General features: G+C 36.3%; 1 protein-coding gene across 2 annotated transcripts in view; it reads left to right on the top strand.

The window, feature by feature from the left end:
- Positions 1-23,655, top strand: part of PARP8 (poly(ADP-ribose) polymerase family member 8) — a 175,018-nt gene that overhangs the window by 130,681 nt on the left and 20,682 nt on the right. For both annotated transcript variants that reach the window (XM_047763755.1, XM_047763686.1), the window contains exons 16-19: positions 11,539-11,631; positions 18,760-18,885; positions 20,119-20,184; positions 22,651-22,718. In XM_047763755.1, coding sequence (XP_047619711.1) covers positions 11,539-11,631; positions 18,760-18,885; positions 20,119-20,184; positions 22,651-22,718 — 353 coding nt within the window. The remainder of the gene's footprint in view (positions 1-11,538; positions 11,632-18,759; positions 18,886-20,118; positions 20,185-22,650; positions 22,719-23,655) is intronic.

Below are 23,655 nucleotides of genomic sequence, written 5' to 3'. Positions count from 1 at the left end.
GCAGAAACAAATCTGACTAGGAACCATGAGGTTGTGGGTTTGATCCCAGGCCTTGCTCAGTAGGTTAAGGATCCAGCATTGCCATGAGCTGTGGTGTACGTCTCAGATGCAGCTTGGATCTGGCGTTGCTGTGGCTGTGACATAGACTGGCAGCTACAGCTTCCATTAGACCTCCTAGCCTGGGAACTCCATATGCCATGGGTGCAGCCCTAAAAACTCAAAAAAACAAAATGAAATCTTTTGCCCATTTTTTTACTTGGATTATTTGTCTTTCTTTGCTGAGTTGTAAGAATTTTTAGGTACTCTGTATACTAGATCATTACTAGAGATAGGATTTGCTAATATTTTTCTCCTGTTTTATGGTTTTTCTTTTCATTTTATTGACAGTGTCCTGTCAAGAAACACGAAAGTTTTTCATTTTAATGGAATCCAAATTTATCAATGAACCATTGCCTAATCCAAGGTCACAAATACATACATACGTATATGTCTCCTTTTAAGAATTTTATAGTTTATATTTTACATTTAAGACATTGATCCTTTTTGAGTTAATTTCTGTTTATCATGTGAGATTGTAGTCCAGATTCATTCCTTTGCATGTAGATATCCAGTTGTTTCATCACGATTTGTTGAAAAGACTGTTCTGTATGAATTAAATGACTTTACCTTCCTTGTTGAAAATGATTTGATCATGGATGTACTGATTTTCATGGTCTACTCTTAATTTTGTTTCACTGATCTGTATGTTAGTTCTTAGACCTGTGCTACACTGACTTGTTTACTGTAGCTTTGTAGAAAGTTTGAAATCAAGAAGTATGTGTCCTACAACTAATTTTTTTATAAGGTTGTTTTCACTGTTTGGACATCTTGCATTGCTATATGAATTCTGGGGTCAGCTTGTCTGCCAAAAAAGCGGTTGGAATTCTGATAGGGTTTGCTTTGGATCTGTAGGTCAGTTTGGGAAGTATAACCATTTTACCATTTTAACAATATTAGTCCCTCCAATCTATGAACACAGGATATCTGTCCATTTATCTAAATCGTCTATAATTTATTTTCACACTTTTTTTATTTGTTTTTTTGTTTTGGTGTTCAAGTCTTGCATATCCTTGGATAAATTTATTTTTAAGTGATTTATTCTTTTTGATGCTCTTGCCACTTCTCATCAACATTGTATCAGAAGTTCTAACCAGGGCAGTTAAGAAAAAAATAATAGGAGGTCTCCAGATTGCGCAAAAAAAACTAAAACACTTTGCAGATGACATGAACACTGTTTGCCAGTCACCCTATGTAGATATTTTACATATTGCTTCCTTATTTGATTTTAACAAATTCTGTGGGTTAGGTATTTTTGTGCCAATGGTGCAAATAATGGGATTAAGATTCAAAAAGGTTGTCTTTTCTGTGGAAAGTTTCATTTGTGCTGTATATTTGATTCCAGATATGTGATATCACATGGTATTTGTCTTTTTCTGACTTAGTTCACTTAGTATGGGAGTCTCTAGTTCCATCGATGTTGCTGCAAATGGCATTATTTTGTTCTTTTTTATGCCTGAGTAGTATTCATGGACATGGAGAACAGACTTGTGGTTGCCAAGGGGTGGGGAGGGAGTGGGATGGATTGGGAATTTGGGGTTAATAGATGCAAACTATTGCCTTTGGAATGAATAAGCAATGAGAACCTGCTATATAGCACTGGGCACTATATCTAGTCACTTAGGATGGGAGCATGATAAAGTGAGAAATAAGAATGTATACATGTATGTGTGACTGGGTCACCTTGCTGTACAGGAAAAAATTTACAGAACACTGTAAACCAGCTATAATAAAAGAAATGTAAAAGATTAAAAAAAAAAGATTCAAAGAAGTTAGACAGTTTGTTAGGCATCACTCAGCTATATGAGTACAACCTCAGCTTGGTACCTGATTCTGCCTGACTTCAAAACTGCATCACAAACATTCAGTGGAAGCTTTATGAATATAAGGCACCATGCTAGATTTTGTTGCACTTCTTGAGAGAAATTTGTCCTGTCCTTGGGAATATAGGTTTGAAAGGTAAATTACAAAGCCTAGAAGTAGGTCATTTTATTAGAACTTTGCTTGTATTTCAAGATTCATACTTTAAAAAACACATATAATAGCCATTTATGAGCATAATCATCTGTCAGATTTTATGATATATTGGTTTCATTTTATTTGTTTATGGGAAACATATATAAAAAAGTTTTTCATTGCCACCCATAGGCTATTTTTTTGACAGTCAGTTATTCAAAGAGGTATTATTATTCTGAAACCTAAATTAACTAAATCAGCATTTACTCTATCCAATATTTGTGCAAGATTGTTATTTTTCTTCAGTGCCCAGGAGTCTGTAGTTAAAAGGAGAGAAAGGAAAGTCCCTGGGTCATCTCAGTTTATCCCATTGAGGAGGCCTGTTTTTATTTTGCCAGTGTGCATCCGTGGATCTTGGTCTGTTGCTCGATCCGTGGCAATGCCATTTTCACTGCAGTAGATAATAGTAATGTTATGAATGGCACACGATTTTGAGTGCTGTGTGTGATCATGTGTTTGCGATGCTTTCCATGGATTATCTTACTTAAACTTCATAATAACCCTGTGGGGTGAGTATTAATACTATCCTTGCTCTATAGCTGAGGAAAACAGTAATTTTTTTTTAATGTCACACTGCTAGTAAGTTGGTAGGGACAGGATTTGAACCCTGGCAGAATGGTGAATAAGGCCATGGTTCTTAATCATGCGTCTAGTCTTGTGTACTTGAACTGACAGCTTTTGTGTCCTTGAAATTTACTTCACATGTTGTTGGGGGTTTGCTCTTTGTGGCTTAATTACTGACAGTTCATTCCTATAATAGGTGGTAGAAATATCATCATTGATGTTAGTATTCTCTGTGCCTTGTTCCAACTTCTGTTTTACTTTATATCTTTCTGCACCAATGAAGTTTGCTGTATCGTTCTAGAAATGGAAATGCTTTTGTGAACAAGAGAGGATATAACATTTTCTAAATAAATATAGCCAGTCGTCAGGTGGTTTTATGTTGCTGTGGTTCAACTGATATATAAGGAAATCAGAAAACTTTGATATCTTAAGTAGTAAGATAAGTAATATATGGAATCAGATCAGAGGAGTTCCTTAGTGGCACAGTGGGGTGGGGATCCGGTGTTGTCACTGCTGTGGCTTAGGTCACTGCCGTGGCTTAGGTCACTGCCATGGCATGGGTTCAGTCCCTGGCCCAGGAACTTCTGCATCCTGTGGGTGCTGCCCCCCCCCCAAAAAAAAGAAAAACGAAAAAGAAATCAGATCAGGAAATGAAAATACAGAAACATCTCATATTCAAAAGAAGAGAAGTAAACAGAACTACCTCCTGGTTCTGTCAAACAGATATCTCGCCCAAATCAGGTATATTCTTTTTTTCTGTATCTCTCTTATCTTTACATTGTAGTATATTTTACCGTAACTTCAATAATGTATAGTGTATAATTTCGTAGTGTATAAAAATTATTACAGATATAATTTCCTATGAGTTATTAACCAATAAACTGATTTATTGACCGCTCATTCAGCCCATATAACACATTAAAAACTACAGTAAATCCCCAGGATATAAAGAGTGTATGTTATAGCCCAGTAAGTGATTCAATTGATTAGATAAAACTTGGTTTCCATAGATTTCTTTTTTTGTCTTTTTGCCTTTTCTAGGGCCATGACCACAGCATATGGAGGTTCCCAGGCTAGGGATCTAATCGGAGCTACAGCTGCTGGCCTACGCCACAGCCACAGCCACAGCAACGTGAGATCCAAGTCTGTGACCTACACCACAGCTCACGGCAACACCAGATCCTTAACCCACTGAGCAAGGCCAGGGATCGAACCCACAACCTCATAGTACCTAGTCGGATTCGTTAACTACTGCGCCACGACGGGAATTCCGGTTTCCATAGATTTCTGGGCCTAATGTTTATTACGTTTGTTAGGTCTTTCCCTGTCAAAATTCAGACTGTTTCTGTATATTTTTCTCTTTTTCTTTAAACCTGATTGTTTTTTATCCCAATTTCCCAAAAGTCCTAAAATTTCAGTCACTGCTATTCTACTACTTTACTCAGAGGTCGAGGTAAGCATGTCACAGTGTCTGCAACAAGGAACTAAACTACTTATTTAGAAGTACCACAGTTGGTCTGATTTTCTCTTTTGTTTACAAAGGTTATAAGTATCACTTCCAGGTGTGAGTCCTGACATGTAATACTTTGAATCTGCATAAGACCCACATTACCAAGAGCATTGTTGTAACCCCAGCATTTCGCTTTGGCAGTATGGTCTTGATTTTGATCAGAAAACCACACCAAAACCAGAGCACTGGTTCTCTACACTTTGGAATCAGAGCGTTAATGCAGTCACCTGTTTTGGAGGTGCTTTAAAATGTTGATTTTGGTCTTTATCAAGTGTTTTTGCAAAATAGAAAAACAAAGCTTTACTGCCAGAATCACCACTGTTTTTATCAACCAGTAGTTTCCCAATGTCTTTTTGTTATGCTCACCTTCGGCGTCTCATTTCTAGATCAGTGCAGGTGTTCACCTTCTTCTTTGAACCCTGTATGTGAGCTGCTGCATTTTGTTAGAGAAAACTGCTCATGTAGTTATGTGGATTAGTCTCCCCACAAAGTTGGAACTTTGTCGGTGACACTTGGCAATCTCATTCTGTGTGTCCCTGGTTAACAGACTTTCCTGTTTCCCACATCAGCATGTGACATGAGAATCATGATCTCGTTTTCTTCTCTGGCATATGAAAGTGTCCCAGATTACTTGCTCTGGATTATGAGGCCTGCAAGTCTACTCTTACCTCTCGAGACTAGTGCTCCATCCTACAAAAGCAAAGTCAGGGAAACCTGAGGTTCTAATATTTTTGTGTATCCAGTCTTGCCGAGGACCATAGACAAATGTTGGTTACCAAGGTTCTTATTTTCAGACTGAAATCAGAGTTCCCATTGTGGCTCAGCAGGATGAGAACCTGACTAGTATCCATGAGGATGGGGGTTTGATTCCCTGGCCTTGCTCAGTGGGTTAAGGATCCAGCGTTGCTGTGAGCTGTGGTGTAGAGTGCAGATGCGGCTTGGATCCTGTGTTGCTGTGACTGTGGTATAGGCCGGCAGCTGCAGCTCTGATTCAGCCTCTGGCCTGGGAACTTCCATATGCCACAGGTGCAGCTGTAATTTGATCATAGTTTAAGGCTCTTTCATGACCATTCTTGAGAAACTGAGTGTGTGGGTAAACCTGGATATGTTCCATTTTACCTTCTAAGGGAAATCATATGTTTAGTTCTGACTTTAATATTTGAAGCATGGATGAAAAATCTCAACCATATTTTTCTCCCCACTTCCCCCAACCTAAGTCTGGAAGTTAACACTTTAAGTTCTGAAGTACAGGCTAAGCTAAGTAATAATTATGCCAAAAAATTTTAGTTGGAAAATATAACTATTTTTATATCCAAATTGAGCAGAAACTATTCTAATATTCAAACAACAGCTTTGATGAGACAAGAGGGATCACCATGTGTTAAGGCCTTATCGGGCCTGGTCCTGTCTTATTGTGGATCTGTCTTGACCTCTGGGATTCCTGTCTCTTGATGGACAGTAAATCTTTCTCTACCCCAAATGTGTCTATCTTCCAATCCATGAAAAGAACCCAAAATATTGATTATAAAACTAGAAATAAAGAGTTATAGTCTTGTAGGTTATGTGTTTCTAGTAGATACTCTTAATTATTCCCTTATATTTCCAATGCTAGTTTTTAAATTATGAAGTTTTATTCACATTGCTCATTTCTTTTTTAGCAAGAAGTATTTTAGCAACAAATGAAGACTTTTGATGAACCCTGGGCATGAAAATAAAAATATTACTTCCTAACATGCTTCAATGAGACTTATTAAATACTTACTTTTGTATACCCATTGGGTTAAAACAAATGAAAGAGACAACTTATCCAGGTTACTTAGTACCCTTAATATTTTTTATTTATTTATTTTTATTTTTATTTTTTTTGCTTTTTAGGGCCACACCCACGGCATATGGAAGTTCCCAGGCTAGGATTTGAAACGGAGCTGTAGTGGCCAGCCTACACCACAGCCACAGCAACGCAGGAACCAAGCTGCATCTGCGACCTACACCACAGTTCACGGAAACAGTGGATCCTTAACCCACTCAGCAAGGCCAGGGATCAAACCCGCATCCTCAAGGATCCTAGGCAGATTCGTTAACAGCTGGGCCACGAAGGGAACTCCAATATCATTAATATTTAAATACCTCTCTGTGCCTCAAGGAGATTTTATAAACCTTTTCTCACTTGGTTCTCTTTCTCACTTGGTCCTCTTATCCACCTGGTGAGCTCAATCTGATTTTATCCATGTTCTATATAGCTAGGAAAACTGAACCATGCACATATGCTCCACCTGGAACAGTATCCACTTTTATCTGTTTATATATTGGGCTTACATGAAATATTTTGTTTGAACAAAAAAACCATGGTAGTAAAGGTTTGCAAACCACTCACCTACACTGTGCTGTATATGAATACACAGCTAGATTCTCTTGAGCTACATCATTTCTCTTTTCAGTAGGAAGTAATTTAAATTCATTGAAAACACAAAGTTTCTAAAATGCTTTTAGGTTCTAAACTATTCTTTAGGGCTTTAAAACCATTTTTTTTGAAACATGCTTTTACTGCTCACATATAAATTGCTTTGATTCAAATAAAATTAGAAGTTATTCATCTTAGCTTAAAAATTTCTAAAATGAATCTTAACTTAGGGACATATAAAGACCCCATGTTTTTCAGTGGTGCGTAGTGAATATTATATTGCAAATATATTGTATGTATTGTGTGTAATGGCAGGAAGGACTTGCCATGGTTTTACAGCTTACATTAGAGAGACTAATTGCTTGAAGGCAATAAAATAGTATAACATTACGAATAGGTAGTATTTGGAGTTCCCATTGTGGCTCAGCGGAAACAAACTCAGCTAGTATCCGTGAGGATGCTGCTTCAATCCCTGGCCCCCCTCAGTGGGTTAAGGATCTGGTATTGCCTCGAGCTGTGGTGTAGGTCGCAGACACTGCTCAGATTTTGTGTTGCTATGGCTGTGGCATAGGCCAGCAGCTGTAGCTCCGAGTTGTTCTCTAGCCTGGAAATTTCCATATGCTGCACCTGCAGGCCCCCGCCCCCCCAAGAAAGAATAGATAATATTTTAGAAATTGAAATTAGTAAATTGATTATAAACTCAGATTAGTAAATAATGTCTATTTTTGGTTATATTTAGGCATGCATACTTTGTATTAAAGTACATGTAATAAAACATACAATTTCATTTGTCCAGTAATAGCTATTTAATGGCTGTTTTTTGTTTAATTTTTTTAAGTACTATTCCTTTTTAAGTTTTATTGAAGTGTAATTTACAAGGCTATGATAATTTCTGCTGTACAACAAAGTGACCCAGTGATGCATATACACATAGCCATTCACTCTGATTCTTTTTATTTTGAATTGATTCTGGAGTTTTCTGTGCAAATAATATAGTTATTGCAGAATGTGTTAGGAGCCAGGGATTGGCTGGCAATTGGCTTAAGGTGGAAATATACTAATTACAATGTAACTGCTCATTTTTTTAAGAAAGAATTAATCCATTTCTTTTCTTGAATAGGATGTCCTTTCTGTGAGTGGTGAGACATCTAATCTTGATTACTTATGATTTGAGAACTTTCTTTTAGTGCGCCATCTTGTGTTGACATTTTGAACTTCTCTCAGATAAAAGCGGATGAACATGCGAGAAAATCAGTAATCTGCAAAAACTAGTTGGTAAATGGTTATCTTAAAATTAAACACATTTATATCTTGAATACTCTATTGAATGTTCTAGTAAAAATGAATTCCAACTATAACATTGTCATTTAAAAAATTCACTGGTGGGAGTTCCCCTCGTGGCACAGCAGAAATGAATGGGACTAGAAACCATGAAGGTTTCTGGTTCCATCCCTGGCCTTGCTCAGTGGGTTAAGGATCCCGGTGTTGTCCTGAGCTGTGGTGTAGGTCGCAGACATGGCTCGGACCCTGCGTTGCTGTGGTGTAGGCTGGCAGCTATAGCTCCAATTCGACTCCTAGCCTGGGAACCTCCATATGCCGCGGGTGCGGCCCTAGAAAGAAAAAAAAAAAATTCACAGTGTTTACCTGGTTTGGTGTTAGTATGGTATGTAAATTAACCACAATATTACTACCTCTATAGTTGCTATTTTAAAAAGAAAGAAAAATAAAATGATTTTTTTAAGAATATAAAGTGTAGTTCTACTTTGATTTTTTTCAGTGTGATAGCAAAATTTCTACCCCCCACCCCAAACAAGTTTTTAGGGTACCTGATTTTCTTCTTCAGTTGGAGTAACAGGATATTCCTACAAACCAGCCTTACAAATTTGAGTATGGGAGGAAAGGTCTCTTTTCAACCAAACAAACAAAAAAAATGCAGGAAAGAAAAGGAGTGTCTATAAAGTAACTAAGCCATAGCTTTATTATTAGGAATGTAGGTTTATTAATGGGTCAGTTGGTAAGCCCATGTAATTTGGAGATTTAGAGGTTTGAACATAAACAGGTCTGGGAGGGGAATGAAACAGTAATGCAGAGAAAGCAGTGCAGAAAACATTGAATTGTTGTTCACTTGTTACCTAAGATAAAGACTAGGAGGTCTGGGCCAAATTGGTAAAAATCATTTGAGACAAAGTCAGGATGGCACATGAGTACGTAGGATGAGGGACAAAGTTTGCTGCTAGAGAATTAAAATTTCAAAAAATTATCTTCCAAAATATTATCTTTTAGTCTAGTTTAGCAGAGTATTTTGTTTCAATTATATTGTTTAAGGAAACAATTTGGTAGCAAAAACGTTGTTTCTACCGTTTTACTGCCTGGCATATGTGTGTGAGCACACTTACATAAATACATGTATACTTGGATTATCAGAAAATAAGTATAATTATCCAAGGTTCAAATAAAAACATATATATAAATATATATATACACACTGTATCTGTAGTGTGTGTGTATATACGCATATACATACACACACACACTAGTGTATACACACACACATTAAATGAGCCTTTTCTTATTATTCAGCTTTGGGATTGATGGATTCTAGTCATGAAAAACAAAGTACCTTCTGTGTCTCTGAGTACTTCCTCAGTAAACTTTGGATATGCTAGTACATGAATTAATGCCTATGGCCCTTTATGATTTCCATGGTTTAGCTTCCCTGGTTCTCATTTGCTTAGAGTTTCACTATACTCAACACCGATATGGTGTTTGACACTATAGTAAATGTGCAACAAAAATTGTTGCTGCTATTATTTCAAGCCATACCACACTCCTAGAAAGTGAACAGAAGAAACAACCCAATGTCAGTGGGGGAAATTGAGGGGGAAATGTATATGCATATAGATACACACACACATACACACACACACACACACACACACACAAACAGAAGATCAAGAATAGGTTAAACACTAAAGTAAAAGAAAAAGTACTAGAAATTGAACAGTCTGCCCTGTATGTATCCAGATAGATACAGTAATGTGTGTAGCTTGAGTCTGGTTGAAGAACTTACTTTAATTTCCTACCATAGGTAGTTTTTGCTGTTGTTTCTGAAATGGGATCAAACTGTCCTTTTCAGGCTGACAAAGTAAATATATCAATTTATTTTTTGCAGAAATTCTCTTTGGGGAACGCCAATCAAAAGCTTTGTGTGATTGGTCATGCTTTTTGTCTACAAAGCCCCCACACGGGCCCATTCTGAACATAAAGGATGCTTGGAGTGGGGCCATGCTTCCCACTAGTCAAGCAGTAGACCAAGCCATCCTTTGAAGTGAGTGAGCATAGGAGCAGTGGCACTAACAAATGCGTCTGTCTGCTGAGCTGGGCACCCCAGGCTGCATCGTGTTAGGCTTCATCAGCTACCTAATGCAATGTAACTTGGGAGATAAGATAAATCAAACAGATGACACTGTATTAGATTTGAAAGATGAGAGCTCTTCCAAAGCAATTGCAGAGTGTATATTTCAGTGCTGTTGACTTCAGGAGGTTATTGAAGTCAAAAGTCTTTGCAACAAAACCAATCTTTCAAGAGCTGGGTGGCAAGTAAGCCGAGTCACGCTTATTTCTTCCAGAGAAAATTACCTAGGAAGAAATGGAATTCTCCTTTGTATATTTGTTTTACACAGCTTTGGGGTTCAATCTCATTTTTAACTATATCATCAGCTTAGATATCGGCTTTTTTTTTTTAATACATCTCATGTGCAAATGTATATTCAGCAGGCGAGATGGATTTCCAATTTAAGGATATTTTCACCTATTGCTAAATCATTCTGTGCACAAGTGCCTAAAATTAACCGAAATTTTTTTTATCATATATGTGACTCTGTATCAGTTAATAAATATTTACTAATTGTTACCTAAATTTAGAAATTTGATTTTTTAAAATAAAGTGGTATTTCTTTCCTTCCCCACCCCCACTCCAGTTTTATTGAGATATAAGCATATATAGCACTGTGTAAGTTCAAGGTGTACAGCATAATGATTTGACTTACATGTGTCATGAAATGATTACTGCAACAAGCTTAATAAATATCCATCATCTTATATTAATACAAAATAACCCAGAAAGAAAAAGAAAAAAGTATTTTGTGTAATGAGAACTCTTAGGATTTACTCCCTTAACTTTCGTATATAGCATACAGCAGTGTTAATTGTATTATGTTGTACATTATATTCCTAATATTTATCTTATAACTAAACGTTTGTACCTCTTGACCACTTTCATCAATTCCCCCTTCCCTGACCCCCTCTTATAACGTCAAATCTGATCTCTTTTTCTATGAGTTTGTTTCTGAAATAAGTTAACTTACAATACTTTGCTAGTTCCTAGTATACCACATAATGATTTAATATTTTTATGCATTACAAAATGATCACCATGCTAAGTCTAGTTACCATCTGTCATTATACAAAGACATAGCATTGTTATTGACTATATTCCCCGCACTCTACATTTCATCCTTGTGATTCATGTATTTGGTAGCTGGAAGTTTGTACCTCTTAACCTCCCTCTTTTGCTGTATTTGTTCATTTGGTTTATTTTTTAGATGCCACATACAAGTGAAATTGTATGGTATTTGTCTTTGTCTTATTCGAGTTAGCACAATGCTTTCTAGGTCTGTCTGTGTTCTCACAAATGACAATATTTCATTCTTTTTATGGCTGAGTAATATTCCACTGGATTTATACATACCACATCTTCTTTATCCTTTCATCTGTCAGTGGGCACTTAGATTGCTTACATATCTTGGCTATTGTAAATAATATTTACATAATATTTCTTCCTTTTTAACGTTCTAAAACTTTGCATTTTCTATTATAAAGAATGTCATGTATTTAATTTAGGAATCGAAAGATGGGAAAAATGTTGAATTGATTCCTCTTTCTCTTGTAGCCTACTGTGTGTGAACGAGAGCTGTGTGTATTTGCTTTTCAAACCCTGGGAGTAATGAATGAAGCTGCTGATGAAATAGCAACTGGAGCTCAGGTAGTAACACATAATACCAATTATTCCATATTTTGATTTGAAAAATTTATTCTGTTGCACTAGTTACATTTACTCTGTCCTTCTTTGGGGCAAACTTTTGGTAGTTTATTGATAGATTAAAAAGGCAAGCCAGCATTTGACATTTTTAGATAGAAACTAAATTTTGCCAATTTTAAAATGTGTGTTTTGTCATTTCGTAATTGCCAAGTGGAGAAATTAAACCACCTTTCTATCGTTTGGAAAATAATTGTCTCTCTTTCACATGGTGAATATGAGATACTGAAACCCTTGCACTTGAATTACCTAAAGTTTATTTTGTAAAGTTTTAGTGCCATGAAATGGAAGCCAATTTATTTTTAAAATTTAGGTGAGAAGATAATGAGCAGAACATACAATAAAAAGAGCACATTCAATTTTACAATAGCAGTGTTTATGATATAGAAGGAAAAATATAAAAAACAAAGAAAAAACTTGGAAATAGAGAAGTATTCCATGTTTCTGGAAAGGAAAAAAATAAATTGTAAAGGTGCCCAAACTTGTTACCTCATGCAGTTTCATTACAATTTCGATTAAGTTTTTTTTTTATTTGTGGGATTTGACTGAATTTTTAATAAGTCTAAAAGAAAAAAATTACAGAAAACTTAAAAAATAATGAAAGTTAATTAAGGGAGACCAACCATATACAAAGCTGTATTATGTAATCCTATGATATTTTGACAAAATACAGTGCTGGCAATGAGTAGAAAGACAGATTATCTCCCAAATAGGTTAAGTTACAAATACATTTAGTACATATTAAAGGAAGTATCACATCATGTTGTAAAATAAACATGGTTTAGTGAAATAGGAACAAGTGACCTGCAACATGGGGAGAAAAATACTTTAGCTCTTTACACTGGGTGCAAAAACAAATTCCAGAAAGCTTAAAGAATAGTTTTGTTTAAAAATGTTATATACAGGTGGGGAGGTCCCGTCGCGGCGCAGTGGTTAACGAATCCAACTAGGAACCATGAGGTTGCGGGTTCGGTCCCTGCCCTTGCTCAGTGGGTTAACGATCCGGCGTTGCGGTGAGCTGCGGTGTAGGTTGCAGACGCGGCTCGGATCCCGCATTGCTGTGGCTCTGGCGTAGGCCGGTGGCTACAGCTCCGATTCAACCCCTAGCCTGGGAACCTCCATATGCCGCGGGAGCGGCCCAAGAAATAGCAGCAACAACAACAAAAAAAAGACAAAAAGACAAAAAAAATGTTATATACAGGGTTTCCTGCTATAGCACTGTGTGTTAAGAATACAGTTACAATGGTTTTTGTCACTGTGGAGGCATGAGTTCAATTCTCAGCCCAGCACAGTGGGTGAAAGGATCCAGCATTGCCGCAACTGCGGCATAGGTCACAGCTGCACCTCAGAATGAATCCTTGGCCCAGGAACTTCCATACACCACAGGTGCAGCCACCAAAAAAAAAAAAAAAAGGCTATATACAAACTAGAGAAGAGTCAAAGTTAGCATGCGCAGCCTAGGTGGTGCATCAGGTTCATGCATATGCAGATACAAGAAATCATAAAGAAAAATATCAAAATATTAGATCTGAGTCCATACCTACTTTATGTTCCTTTTTTACTTGATAAAAATAGTGAACACAATGAAAAAGTGTGTTTTGCTACAAACTTAATTACATGAAGCCTTAAAAATTGAGATAAAAACATGAAAATCATAACAGATTAATAGAAGAAATGAATGCACAATTCACAAATGTGGACCTATAGTTAGTAAGAAAAAAATGAGAAAATATTTAGCTTCACTATAAATCAACAGGAAGCTAAGTGTATAAGAATTTTACAAAATTCACAAAGATGGGTGGAAAGATGATCATGCAGTAGACATATGGTCATTCTTTCAGTATCAAATGCCTGCCATGTGACAGGCAGTACAACCATTAACACAGACAGCCCAGGCCTCATAGATGTACATTCCCTTAACCTAGTTATGTCACCGATGAACCAAACTAAGATGCATCTGCTTGATGGAATATTAGGGACACTATTTGAGATATAATGGGTTGTAAGTGAAAATAAGGCATACAGTAGAATGTTTGTCATATGAGATGTGAAAAAAATAATTCAATTATTAAAATAAATTTCAAAAACACATCTTAATATTGCCCCTATACCCAGTAAGTGCAAATATGTGTATGAAAAGCTCTGAGAATCCCTGATACTTAAGACAATGACTAGCCTATATGTAGAGGGTTTCTTAAATGTATCTAACCATGGTGAGCTTTTATCTTTCTTTTCCTTTTTTTTGTTTTTTTTTTTTGTTTTTTGTTTGTTTGTTTTTAATGTGAAAGTTATTTTCATCCTTTGGAACTAATACTGCTAAAAAAAAAGAAAAGAAAGAAAAAAGATACTTTAATAGATGCTATTTATAGCTATGTAAAAATAAACTTTACACAGGTGTATGTATCAATATACATGTATATATATTATGTTTAATTCTTCAAGGAGTATAGTTAATGTTTGTGCATTTTGTAAGATATAAAATGTCTCTCTAACAATTTGAAATGGAAAGGAAGTAAAGCCTCGAAATAAGGAATAATTGATTAGGAGGAAAACTAGTAATTTTTTTTTCCCTCTTATTATAGATACATCTTTAAAAATAATGGTTCTTAAGGAAAAATTACTTTTGGATTATATAAGACACTAACAGAGCACAAGTACCTGATCAGATCAACTTAGTGATTCGGGTCTAAAGATCAGTATCCAAAAAAATTAGAGAATTTAGGGATTCTACTCCAGAGCCAAAGTTTTCACTACTTTAAGGGAAATACTCCAGTATTCTGACTATAATCCTCGAGATTACATGGAAATGGATTATTTCTCTAAGTAGACACTATGTCTCTGTAGTCTTGTAGCATCAATTGACTCCTGCATTTTAAGTGGTGCCCTGAGGAGCTTTGGAGGTTTCTTAGAGGGATGCTGCAGGAGGCCGGGCTGGGAGGAGAGTGTCTCAACAGCTGGGGCTCCGGGCCTCCAAATATCACTTTGACCAGAACAGCAGCTCCATTTTATTTTTTTATGTATTGGGTTCTCATATATGATTTTCTTAAAAAAAAAAAGAAAGAAAGAAGAAGAAGAAAGCAAGAGAGAAAACAAGAAAGAAAGTAAGAAAGCAAGCAAGAAAGAAAGGGAAGAATTACTATTGAAATGTTTGAAGGCCATTGGTCTACAATTTTAAATCTGCGTTTTTTCCAGGGTGTATTGTACATCGTTTTAATCCAGGGAAAAATTAGCATGTGCAAAATGAATACAGATCCAAACACTGTGATTTGAGCCTTTCTTTGTTCAAAGATTATGAATGCTAACTTCTGTAACAGATAAGCTGTACAGTTAAAATGACTTAAGATTGTAGACTTTGTGGGAGTTCCTATCGTGGCTCAGAAGTAAAGAACGGACTAATATACATGAGGATGTGGGTTCAATCCCTGGCCTTACTCAGTGGGCTAAGGATATGGTATTGCCATGAGCTGTGATGTGGGTCACACACGCAGCTGGGATCCTGCATTGCTGTGGCTATAGTGTCGGCTGGCAGCTGCAGCTCCGATTCAACCCCTAGCCTGGGAACTTCCATATGCTGTGGGTACGGCCCTAAAAAGCCAAAAACAACAAAAAAAAGTAGACTTTTATTTCTAACTCACACCACTGTCCAGTTGGAATATTTGTTGAGCAGCTTTGTGTGGTCATTAAGGAAATGGATTTCGTGTACCCCAGAGCACTGCTGTTTTCCATACGCCAAGCAGAAGGAAAGAGAAAAGGGGAGAAGACAGACCTGTTTCTTCTTCAGCTCAGCTCTTTTCCACTTACTATCCATTGGTTAAAACTAGTCTATGGCCTGATGTAGACAAAAAGGGTGGACAGTCCCTTGCCCAGCAGTTGCCTCTGGGCAGTAGCCCTACATCCATACAAGGAGTATGAAACTTTGGTAGACAGCGCAGAATTTTACCAGGGTGGTTACACTGTTTCTTGAGAGTTAGGTTAGGACATATAGTAACAAAAATATTCTATTAATTTAATTATTTGCCACTATATCCATTATTTTCATTATAATTTACTTAAATCCACCAGTGAAATTATTGACAAAACAATGCATATACTCTTTTAGTAGTTTTGTTTTGAAGCTTTGGGCACAAGGTGTTTAATAAGTCTGTGATTGAAAGGGGAACATTGTTCACGTTATTATTGTATCCATTAGTACCTTTTTTATTGTGGTAAAAAAAAATCTAACATGAAATTTACTACAGTCATCATTTTTAAGCACACAGTTCAGTAGTGTTAAGTATATCCACATTGCTGTGAAACAGAGTTCCATAACTTTTCATCATGTGGAACTGAAACTCTCTACTCATTCAGCAACTCCCATTTTCCTCCCACCACCATTCTACTTTCTATTTTTGTGAATTTTATTACTTTATATACTTCATATGTGAAGTTGTGCAATATTTGACTTTTTTGTGACTGGCTTATTTCGCTTAGCATAAAGTCCTCAGGGTTCATCCATTTTATAACAGGTGATAGAATTTTCCTTTCCTAGGCTGAATAATATTCCACTGTGTGTGTGTATATACACACACACCATGTTTTGTTTATCCATTCATTCGTGAATGGATATTTTGGTTGCTTCTACTTCTTGGCTATTGTGAATAATGTTGCCATGAACACAGCTAAGAAAATGTCTCTTCAAGATCCTTCTTTCAGGTCTTTTGGATATATAACCATGAGTAAGATTGTCACTTCCAGCAGGATCATATGGAATTTCTATTCTTAACTTTTTAGAGAAACCGCCATACTGTTTTCTGTGGTGGTTGCACCATTTTATAATCCCATCAACAGAGCACAGGGGTACCAATTTCTCCATATGTTCACCAACACCTGTTATTTTCTGTTTTGTTTTGTTTTTTTATATATAGTAGCCATCATATATAAAAGTAGCCATCCTTATAATACTTGTAAGGTAGTATCTCATTGTGATTTTATTTGCATTTCTCTGATGACTAGGGATGTTGAGCATATTTTCATATGCTTATTGGCCATGTGTATATCTTCTTAAAAGAAATGTCTGTTCAGTTACTTTCCTCATTTTAACATCAAGTTGTTTTGATTTTTTTGTCGTTGAGTTATGGGAATTCTTTATGTATTCTGGGTATTAACTGCTTATCATAAATTATTTGCAAATATTGTCTATCATTGCATGTTGCTTTTTCACTGTCTTTGATTGTGTCCTTTGATACATAAATGTTAAGTTTGTATAGTCCTATGGTCAATTTTTGGTTTTGTCATCCATACCTTTGGTGTCAAAACCAAAAAAACCATTGCCAAATCCAATGTCATGAAGCTTTTCCCCTGTTTTCTTGTAAGAATTTTGTGGTTTAAGGTTTTTTTGTTAGATTTTTATTCTATTTTGAGTGATTTTCGTGTGTGGTATAAGATAAGGGTTCATCTTCATTCTTCTGCACGTGTATACCCAGATTTCCCACCAGCCGTTGTAGAAAAAACTATCCTTTCCCCACTGACTGGTCTGGGAAACCTTGTCAAAAGCCATTTGACCATATATCTGAAGGGCATGTACTCTTACAAAGCTTCAAATGCATACTTTGATGCATATAATTTTTAAGATTTGTATAATACTGTACCAATTCTTTCCTCCCAAAAGTTTCAGAAAAGTCTGTTTTATTTTTACTATTGATTCTTTCTCAGGGATTCTTGCTTGGGTCTTCCTCTTATTGAGAGACCAGATAACAATGGAAAAGTTTGTATCTGGGTTAAGGTGCAGCTTTCTGGGGTAAATGGAATATGAGTATGTGAGAGGACAACAAAAAGAGTTCTATTATGTCTTTATTGTTATATGTGTTGCTTGGAATCCAATTTATTGCACACACACACACACACATAAATGGAATGGTGTGGTAGAAACATATTAGCTGTTTCAGTTCTACCATTTCTGAGTGAGTACTGTGGGTGTGTATGTCTGTGTACTTTGGGATGTGTTATTTGTAGATCCTGTACCCAGTGGCTTGAGTGTTGCTAATTATTTTAGGTCACTGGAAATTCTGGATGCTGTGATTGGGTGATGTGTTTTTGTGAGTATACACACAACATAGTGAGCCCTACTATTATCATTAGGTCACAATGCACCTTCATTAACCACAAGAATAAAAAAAAGTCCTACTCTTCCTGTGCATTTTTTAAATGCCTGTTTAAAAACTTTCTGGAAATATCTTTCCCTATAAAGATTAAGTTATCTGCTTCCTTATGAAGTCTCTTCTCATCACACCGTAGATATGTCTGTTCTGGTGAGCTCTGTTGCTTTAGACAGTGTGGATTTTCTTGATTCAGTTGCTAGAGCGTATTGTTTTAGGAACTAGGGAGGAGAGCCATGCTGATAATTTCTATGCAGTACTGCCTCTTAGGAAACTGCAGGGGAATCATAGAACCTAGGATTAAGGCCAGGATGTTTAGCAAATCAGTGGTTATTGATGGCCTTTGGCAGAAAAGAGTAGGAAGAAGTAAGATGCTGTCAGGAGATTTTTACTGTTCTTGGAGGAGTTTTCTTCACCTGGAATGGTTTCTCCCCAGATGGTCTTCCTCACATTCAGGTCTCTGTGGAAGCATCACCGTGTTTTCTGGCCACTTTAAGACAGTACCCCCCTGCTGCCTTAGTCTTCCAGGCCTGTTTCATAGTACTTAACACTACCAAAAACTGTCTTCAAGCCTGTATTTGTTTAACTGATTTTTCAGCACACCTCCTCCATTGAAAGGTAAATTCCACAAGAGCAGGGACCTGTCTTGCTCATTGTCTTGCCTTAGAGCTTGCAACAATGTTCGCATATAGTTCCTTTTCATGACAAACACACACTACTGTTACAGAGCTAGTAAGGCGTGAATAGTTGGAAGCAACCCATATTAGTTACTTTAAAAGTCAAGTTTGGTCAAATTTGTGCTAAAGCTACAAATTACAGATTTGAGAGATTGATAGCCATCCTGAATCTTTCCTAATTAATTACTGTGAGAGGGATAAACAATGGCAAAGCACTTGATGAAACCTGAAGGGTAGTAACTCTCTTATGTATGTATTTCAAGGTGGTAGATCTACTAGTATCCATGTGTAGGTCTGCATTGGAATCTCCTAGAAAAGTTGTCATTTTCGAGCCATATCCTTCTGTGGTAGATCCTAACGACCCTCAGATGCTGGCCTTCAACCCCAGGGTAAGTAGCTATCCTAACACACCAATCACGGGTTCCTTTTAAGGATAATTGAGATTGCAGTCTCTTTAGCTTTCTTCTTTTGTAACTAACTCACTAACTCATTGTATCCATAACCTGTCATGAACTCTATCCATTGACTAAATATAATTCTTTCTCCACAAACTCAGTTGACTTCCACTTTGTCCTTCCGATATTCTGTGGCTTCCCCTCTCCTTTTCTCCTTTAAAATCATTTCACAGCTTCATCTTTGTGAAACTAGACGCATTGAACCCCCTCAAATTCTTATCTTTACCCATCCCATCTTCATGGAAGGTAGGAAAATAGCTATAAAAATTGGTTTATAATGGTTGACATGATTATTTTAATTTCATTATATATTTTTGATAATCTGATTTTAATTTTGAGGATCATGGATAAAGGGACAAATTTCCCTTTTTCTCTTGTATTTTTTATTTCACTCTCCCTTGATCTCCCTCCCTCTCCAGTTATCTGAAAGTTATTAAAAAGTTTAACTCATTAATCAACCGGCATTTCTTGAGAAAACAAATTTATAAATATTCATGGAGGTTAGGCAGAATTCTTCTAAAATAACACAATTTTCAAATTGCATGAGAGCCACAATTGCCTTAGTTTCTATTACTATTCATCTTGAAATCATTTTATAGAAACAATGACTATATCAAATCTCCTAGGAAAAACTTTCCTTCCTTCCTAAGTGGCAACAGTGCAAGTATTTACAATATACTTAAAAATGAATTATCAGTTGAATGTATGGTGTCATTTATACACTTATTAGTCATACTCTTTTGGCAACAATCTTCTAATCAAAAGAAAAAAAAGCAAAATGAAATTGTTAGATTTAAAGTGGAATTTTGTATTTTAGAAGGATTCTATGCTTGCTTTATTTATTATGGCTTAATTTTTTAGTAGTGAAAACAGAATCAGGAGCCTAGTATCATTTTGTATTTATAGCTTTTCCCCTGTAGGCTGAACATGATTTTATGTGCTTCTACTAGAACTGGCGTTGTTTTCTTTTTTCCTTCTCTCTGACTCAGTTATAAATCCCATGTCCTTGAGCCACCTTATTAAAGTCTTCCCTTTTATGTACACCACTCAGTCATTGCTTTTAAATTGACCCTGATGGAAAATTCAGGTACAAAAACAATGTTTCTCTAGTAATGTGCAGACTTACAAAGGCTTATAGTGAATACTGTTTTTTCCTCATTCAAACAGAAAAAGAACTATGATCGAGTAATGAAAGCTTTGGATAGCATAACTTCTATTAGAGAAATGACACAAGTAAGTATATCATCTTGTAGTCTTGTACGGTTCAGTTTTGCTTGAGTGAAATTATATTTTTTAAATATCTGAGAGTACTGGCTCTGCAGTGAAATGTAGACATTTCTATTATATGAGAGTAAAATTAAAATCTTAAAAAAATTAAAATTGTTTTGTACTAGGATGTTTTAATTAAATGACATCAGTGTATTGGCATGCTATCACTGTGACTTTGGAGGGTAATTGCATAATTATAATCCTAATTTTCTGCTCTCAAACTCAGCTGAGAATTTGTCAGGATACCTTAAGGCAAAAGTTAAGTATGGTACCATCTTCCTAGACTGTCAGTTTTAATTAACAGTAGCAATTTCAAAGTATCATTTTAATGTTAAAATAAAAACATTCTATCAGGTGTAAATTATACATAAATATTTTAGATGTAACACTGAATCTCAAAACAAATTTGGAAGACACCAGATACTTTGAAGGTATGAGCTTATATTTTGGGCCATTAGGGAGGCTTTGGTGGAAGAATTTGATGAGCAGGGTTCAGGGATTTTTATGAAAGTGTATTATATCACTGGGCTATAGTCCAGCACTTGGAAAAGTACATCCTATTGAATTATTGAGGCCTTTCTCCTGCCAAAGTCTTGAAGAGAGGTTTAAAGCTCATCATTATGAGCAGAAATTAATATTCTGTAATTGACAACACACATTATGGGTTCAGTTGGCATATGGTGGTTTCAAGGCTTGCACGGCCCCAGAGGCCTTTGCAGGTTTATAAAAAACAAGTAGTACTCTGGGTCATCATCTGTGTTGGGGGCCACAAAACTTCTGTGTCACTCCCCCACCCCCTTACTCCCATTATCCCCCTGCCCTGCCATCACATCTACTCCATTTACAAATGTGCTCCCAAAGTACATTTTTACATTCCCAAATTTGATTCTTGATTCTTTCGTTAGTTACTTATTCGTCAAGTATTCATTCATTCATTCATTCAACACTTAGTATGTGTCAGACAAGAATAAGAAAGAGATCTTTTAATTCGCAAGTTCTATTATTTACTTAAACACCATCATCCTTTCCAGCTGTTTTTCTATGTTCTTTCTATATTACCTGAATTTCTTTTCAAACAAATATGTATTATTTGTATAAGGAAAAGAAAACAATAAATGCATTTCCACTTAGGGGAAAACAAAGAACCTATTGCAGTATCTTCAGTAAAGTTAAATAAACATTTTTAGTTACCAAAAACTTTGGTATAGGGTATTTATACTATACCCTAGGCCTAGATCCAGATCATTCTTGGATTTAAAAATAGCTACAAACTCAGACTCTGGGATAGCGCTCTGCCAAGAATTGCTTCCTTTCTTCTGGGTCACGTGTAAGCTATTTTAATAGGAGGCAGTGGAGATGAGTGAGTGTCAGCCTAGGAATTTGGAGGCCCATGCAGTAGTTTGCTCATCAGTGACGTGGCCTGTGACCTTGGGTACGTTGCTTCATTGCTTAATGCCTAAGTGTCTTCACTGTCAAAATGGTAAATAGCAACGTGGCGTCCTCCTTCAGCCTACACTTCATAGGGATGCTGTCAGGTTTTTATCATGTCAGATTCTTTAAAACTCTCCAAAGAAATACGACATTATGCTGTCCTATTTTCGAGAATGGACAGTCCTATAGATAGACCTAAATTGTCACAGACAGATTGTCTTTTGTTCCATGAAAAGGATAATTGTCTGGGTGAATTCCATGAATACTTTTAAAAGAAAGGGGTCATCTTCGTACGTAAATTATGTCCAATCTTCTCATGTGAAGATCTGCCTGAAGTCAGTATCCTCAGATATGAGCATGAGCAGTAGCTATGACGAGTTTGGCTTTACTATTAGTTTAAAAAGTTAAAAATGTCAAGGAGAAACCAGGCACTTGGTAAAGGTGGCAAGACAGATTTATTTAAGAACTGCAGTAGAGGGGGAGAGACTCCCATTGTGAGATGAGGTCACTTCTGAATAAGACAAAAGTGACTAAAGATTTAATGTGAGACAGAAAAAGGGGCTACATAAAAGTGAAAAGGAGGTGTTCTGTGGAAATGAAAAATTTCAGGGGAGGGATAAGTAGAGAATCACGGACAGATTAGCAGTGTGGGTTGTTACTTTTGTGTTTTGACAGCACTGGGTTTTCTTGAGCAAAGACTCAGCAGGGCTGTAGGGCCTTAGCCCAGTGCATAGAAGCCAGGCTAAACTTTGGTCAAGTGTCTTAGCAAAATGTTTGGGCAAGTTCTTTGTGCTTCATGGAAAATTAGAGTTCATATAATCTTGCGGAGAAACAGCTGAGGTGGTAGTTGCCGTGACCATGTCACAACCACAGCTATGCAGGTTTATCTGAATTAGGCATATTGGTCCAATCTGATTTTCCTTTTGCGAATGTGAAAACTAAGAAGGAATAAAGGAATTTTCAAGAAAAAAATCAAGACATATAATGACTTTTTTTCAGGCACCATATCTGGAAATCAAGAAGCAGATGGATAAACAAGATCCCCTTGCTCATCCCTTACTGCAATGGTATAAAATTTAGTTTTCCTCTTAATGAAAACTGCATCAATTTCTACTGCCTGCTTTAAGGGGAAAAAAAAAAAAAAAAAAGCCTATCTTACAAGACCTGCAGTGCTACAGTTCTACAAGCCTAAGAGGCCTAGTGATTTTACAGTCCAAGAATCCTTAATGACTCTCACTTTAATTAAAACTTGTGCATCACAAGAGGAAGAAAATGCTGCTATGTGCACTATACAGATATATGGTGCCGTTGATGGCAGTTTATCTATAGTTTTTAAAAATTTGGCTGGATTACGTAGTTAAGCCATTTTGGTTCATTTAATTTTCTAGTTAACTAAGTGATAAAGCTCACTGCCTCAAACATCTACTGAAAGTTTTTCTAAAATGTATGTTTTGTTTAATTTATTCTGTTAACAACGAAGACAGTATAAATTTGATAAACTCTTTATTTGATAATGCAGATGTTTCCGAGAAAGCCTGGTGAGGGGCACAGCGTTAGCCCAGCGTGGATCCTAGAAGGAGGGTTAAAGGAGTAGTTGAGAGGTGGGCTGAGAACTCACCTTGCTACAACACTTACTTCAAATAATTTTGCCCTGTGGTTTCTCATCTGCAGAAAGAAAACAATAGTGTCTACTCACGATAACTTTGAAGGTTTTATGGATGTCTCTTTGAAATCACAACTCAAAGACTATGGAATTGACCATGGTTATCATGGAGTAATGCACATGTAAAGATTATAAGAGATTGGTCTGAATGAGTACTTACTCCAGGCTGTACCAGGAGGTTTTGAAAAATTATGTAAAAATGGGCAAAGGAGAAAGAATCTGGCAACATCATGGTTCTAAGTACTTAACTTTCACTTAGGCAGAATCTTATAAAAACACTTTTAATTTAGTCTAAGAAGACCATGACAAAAATTAGGTTTTAGAAGTCTCTCTTCTTTGTA

The sequence above is a fragment of the Phacochoerus africanus genome, chromosome 1 (genome assembly GCF_016906955.1).
Source record: "Phacochoerus africanus isolate WHEZ1 chromosome 1, ROS_Pafr_v1, whole genome shotgun sequence".
NCBI classification, from domain to species: Eukaryota; Metazoa; Chordata; class Mammalia; order Artiodactyla; family Suidae; genus Phacochoerus; species Phacochoerus africanus.
This window is presented reverse-complemented; position numbering and strand designations above follow the sequence as displayed.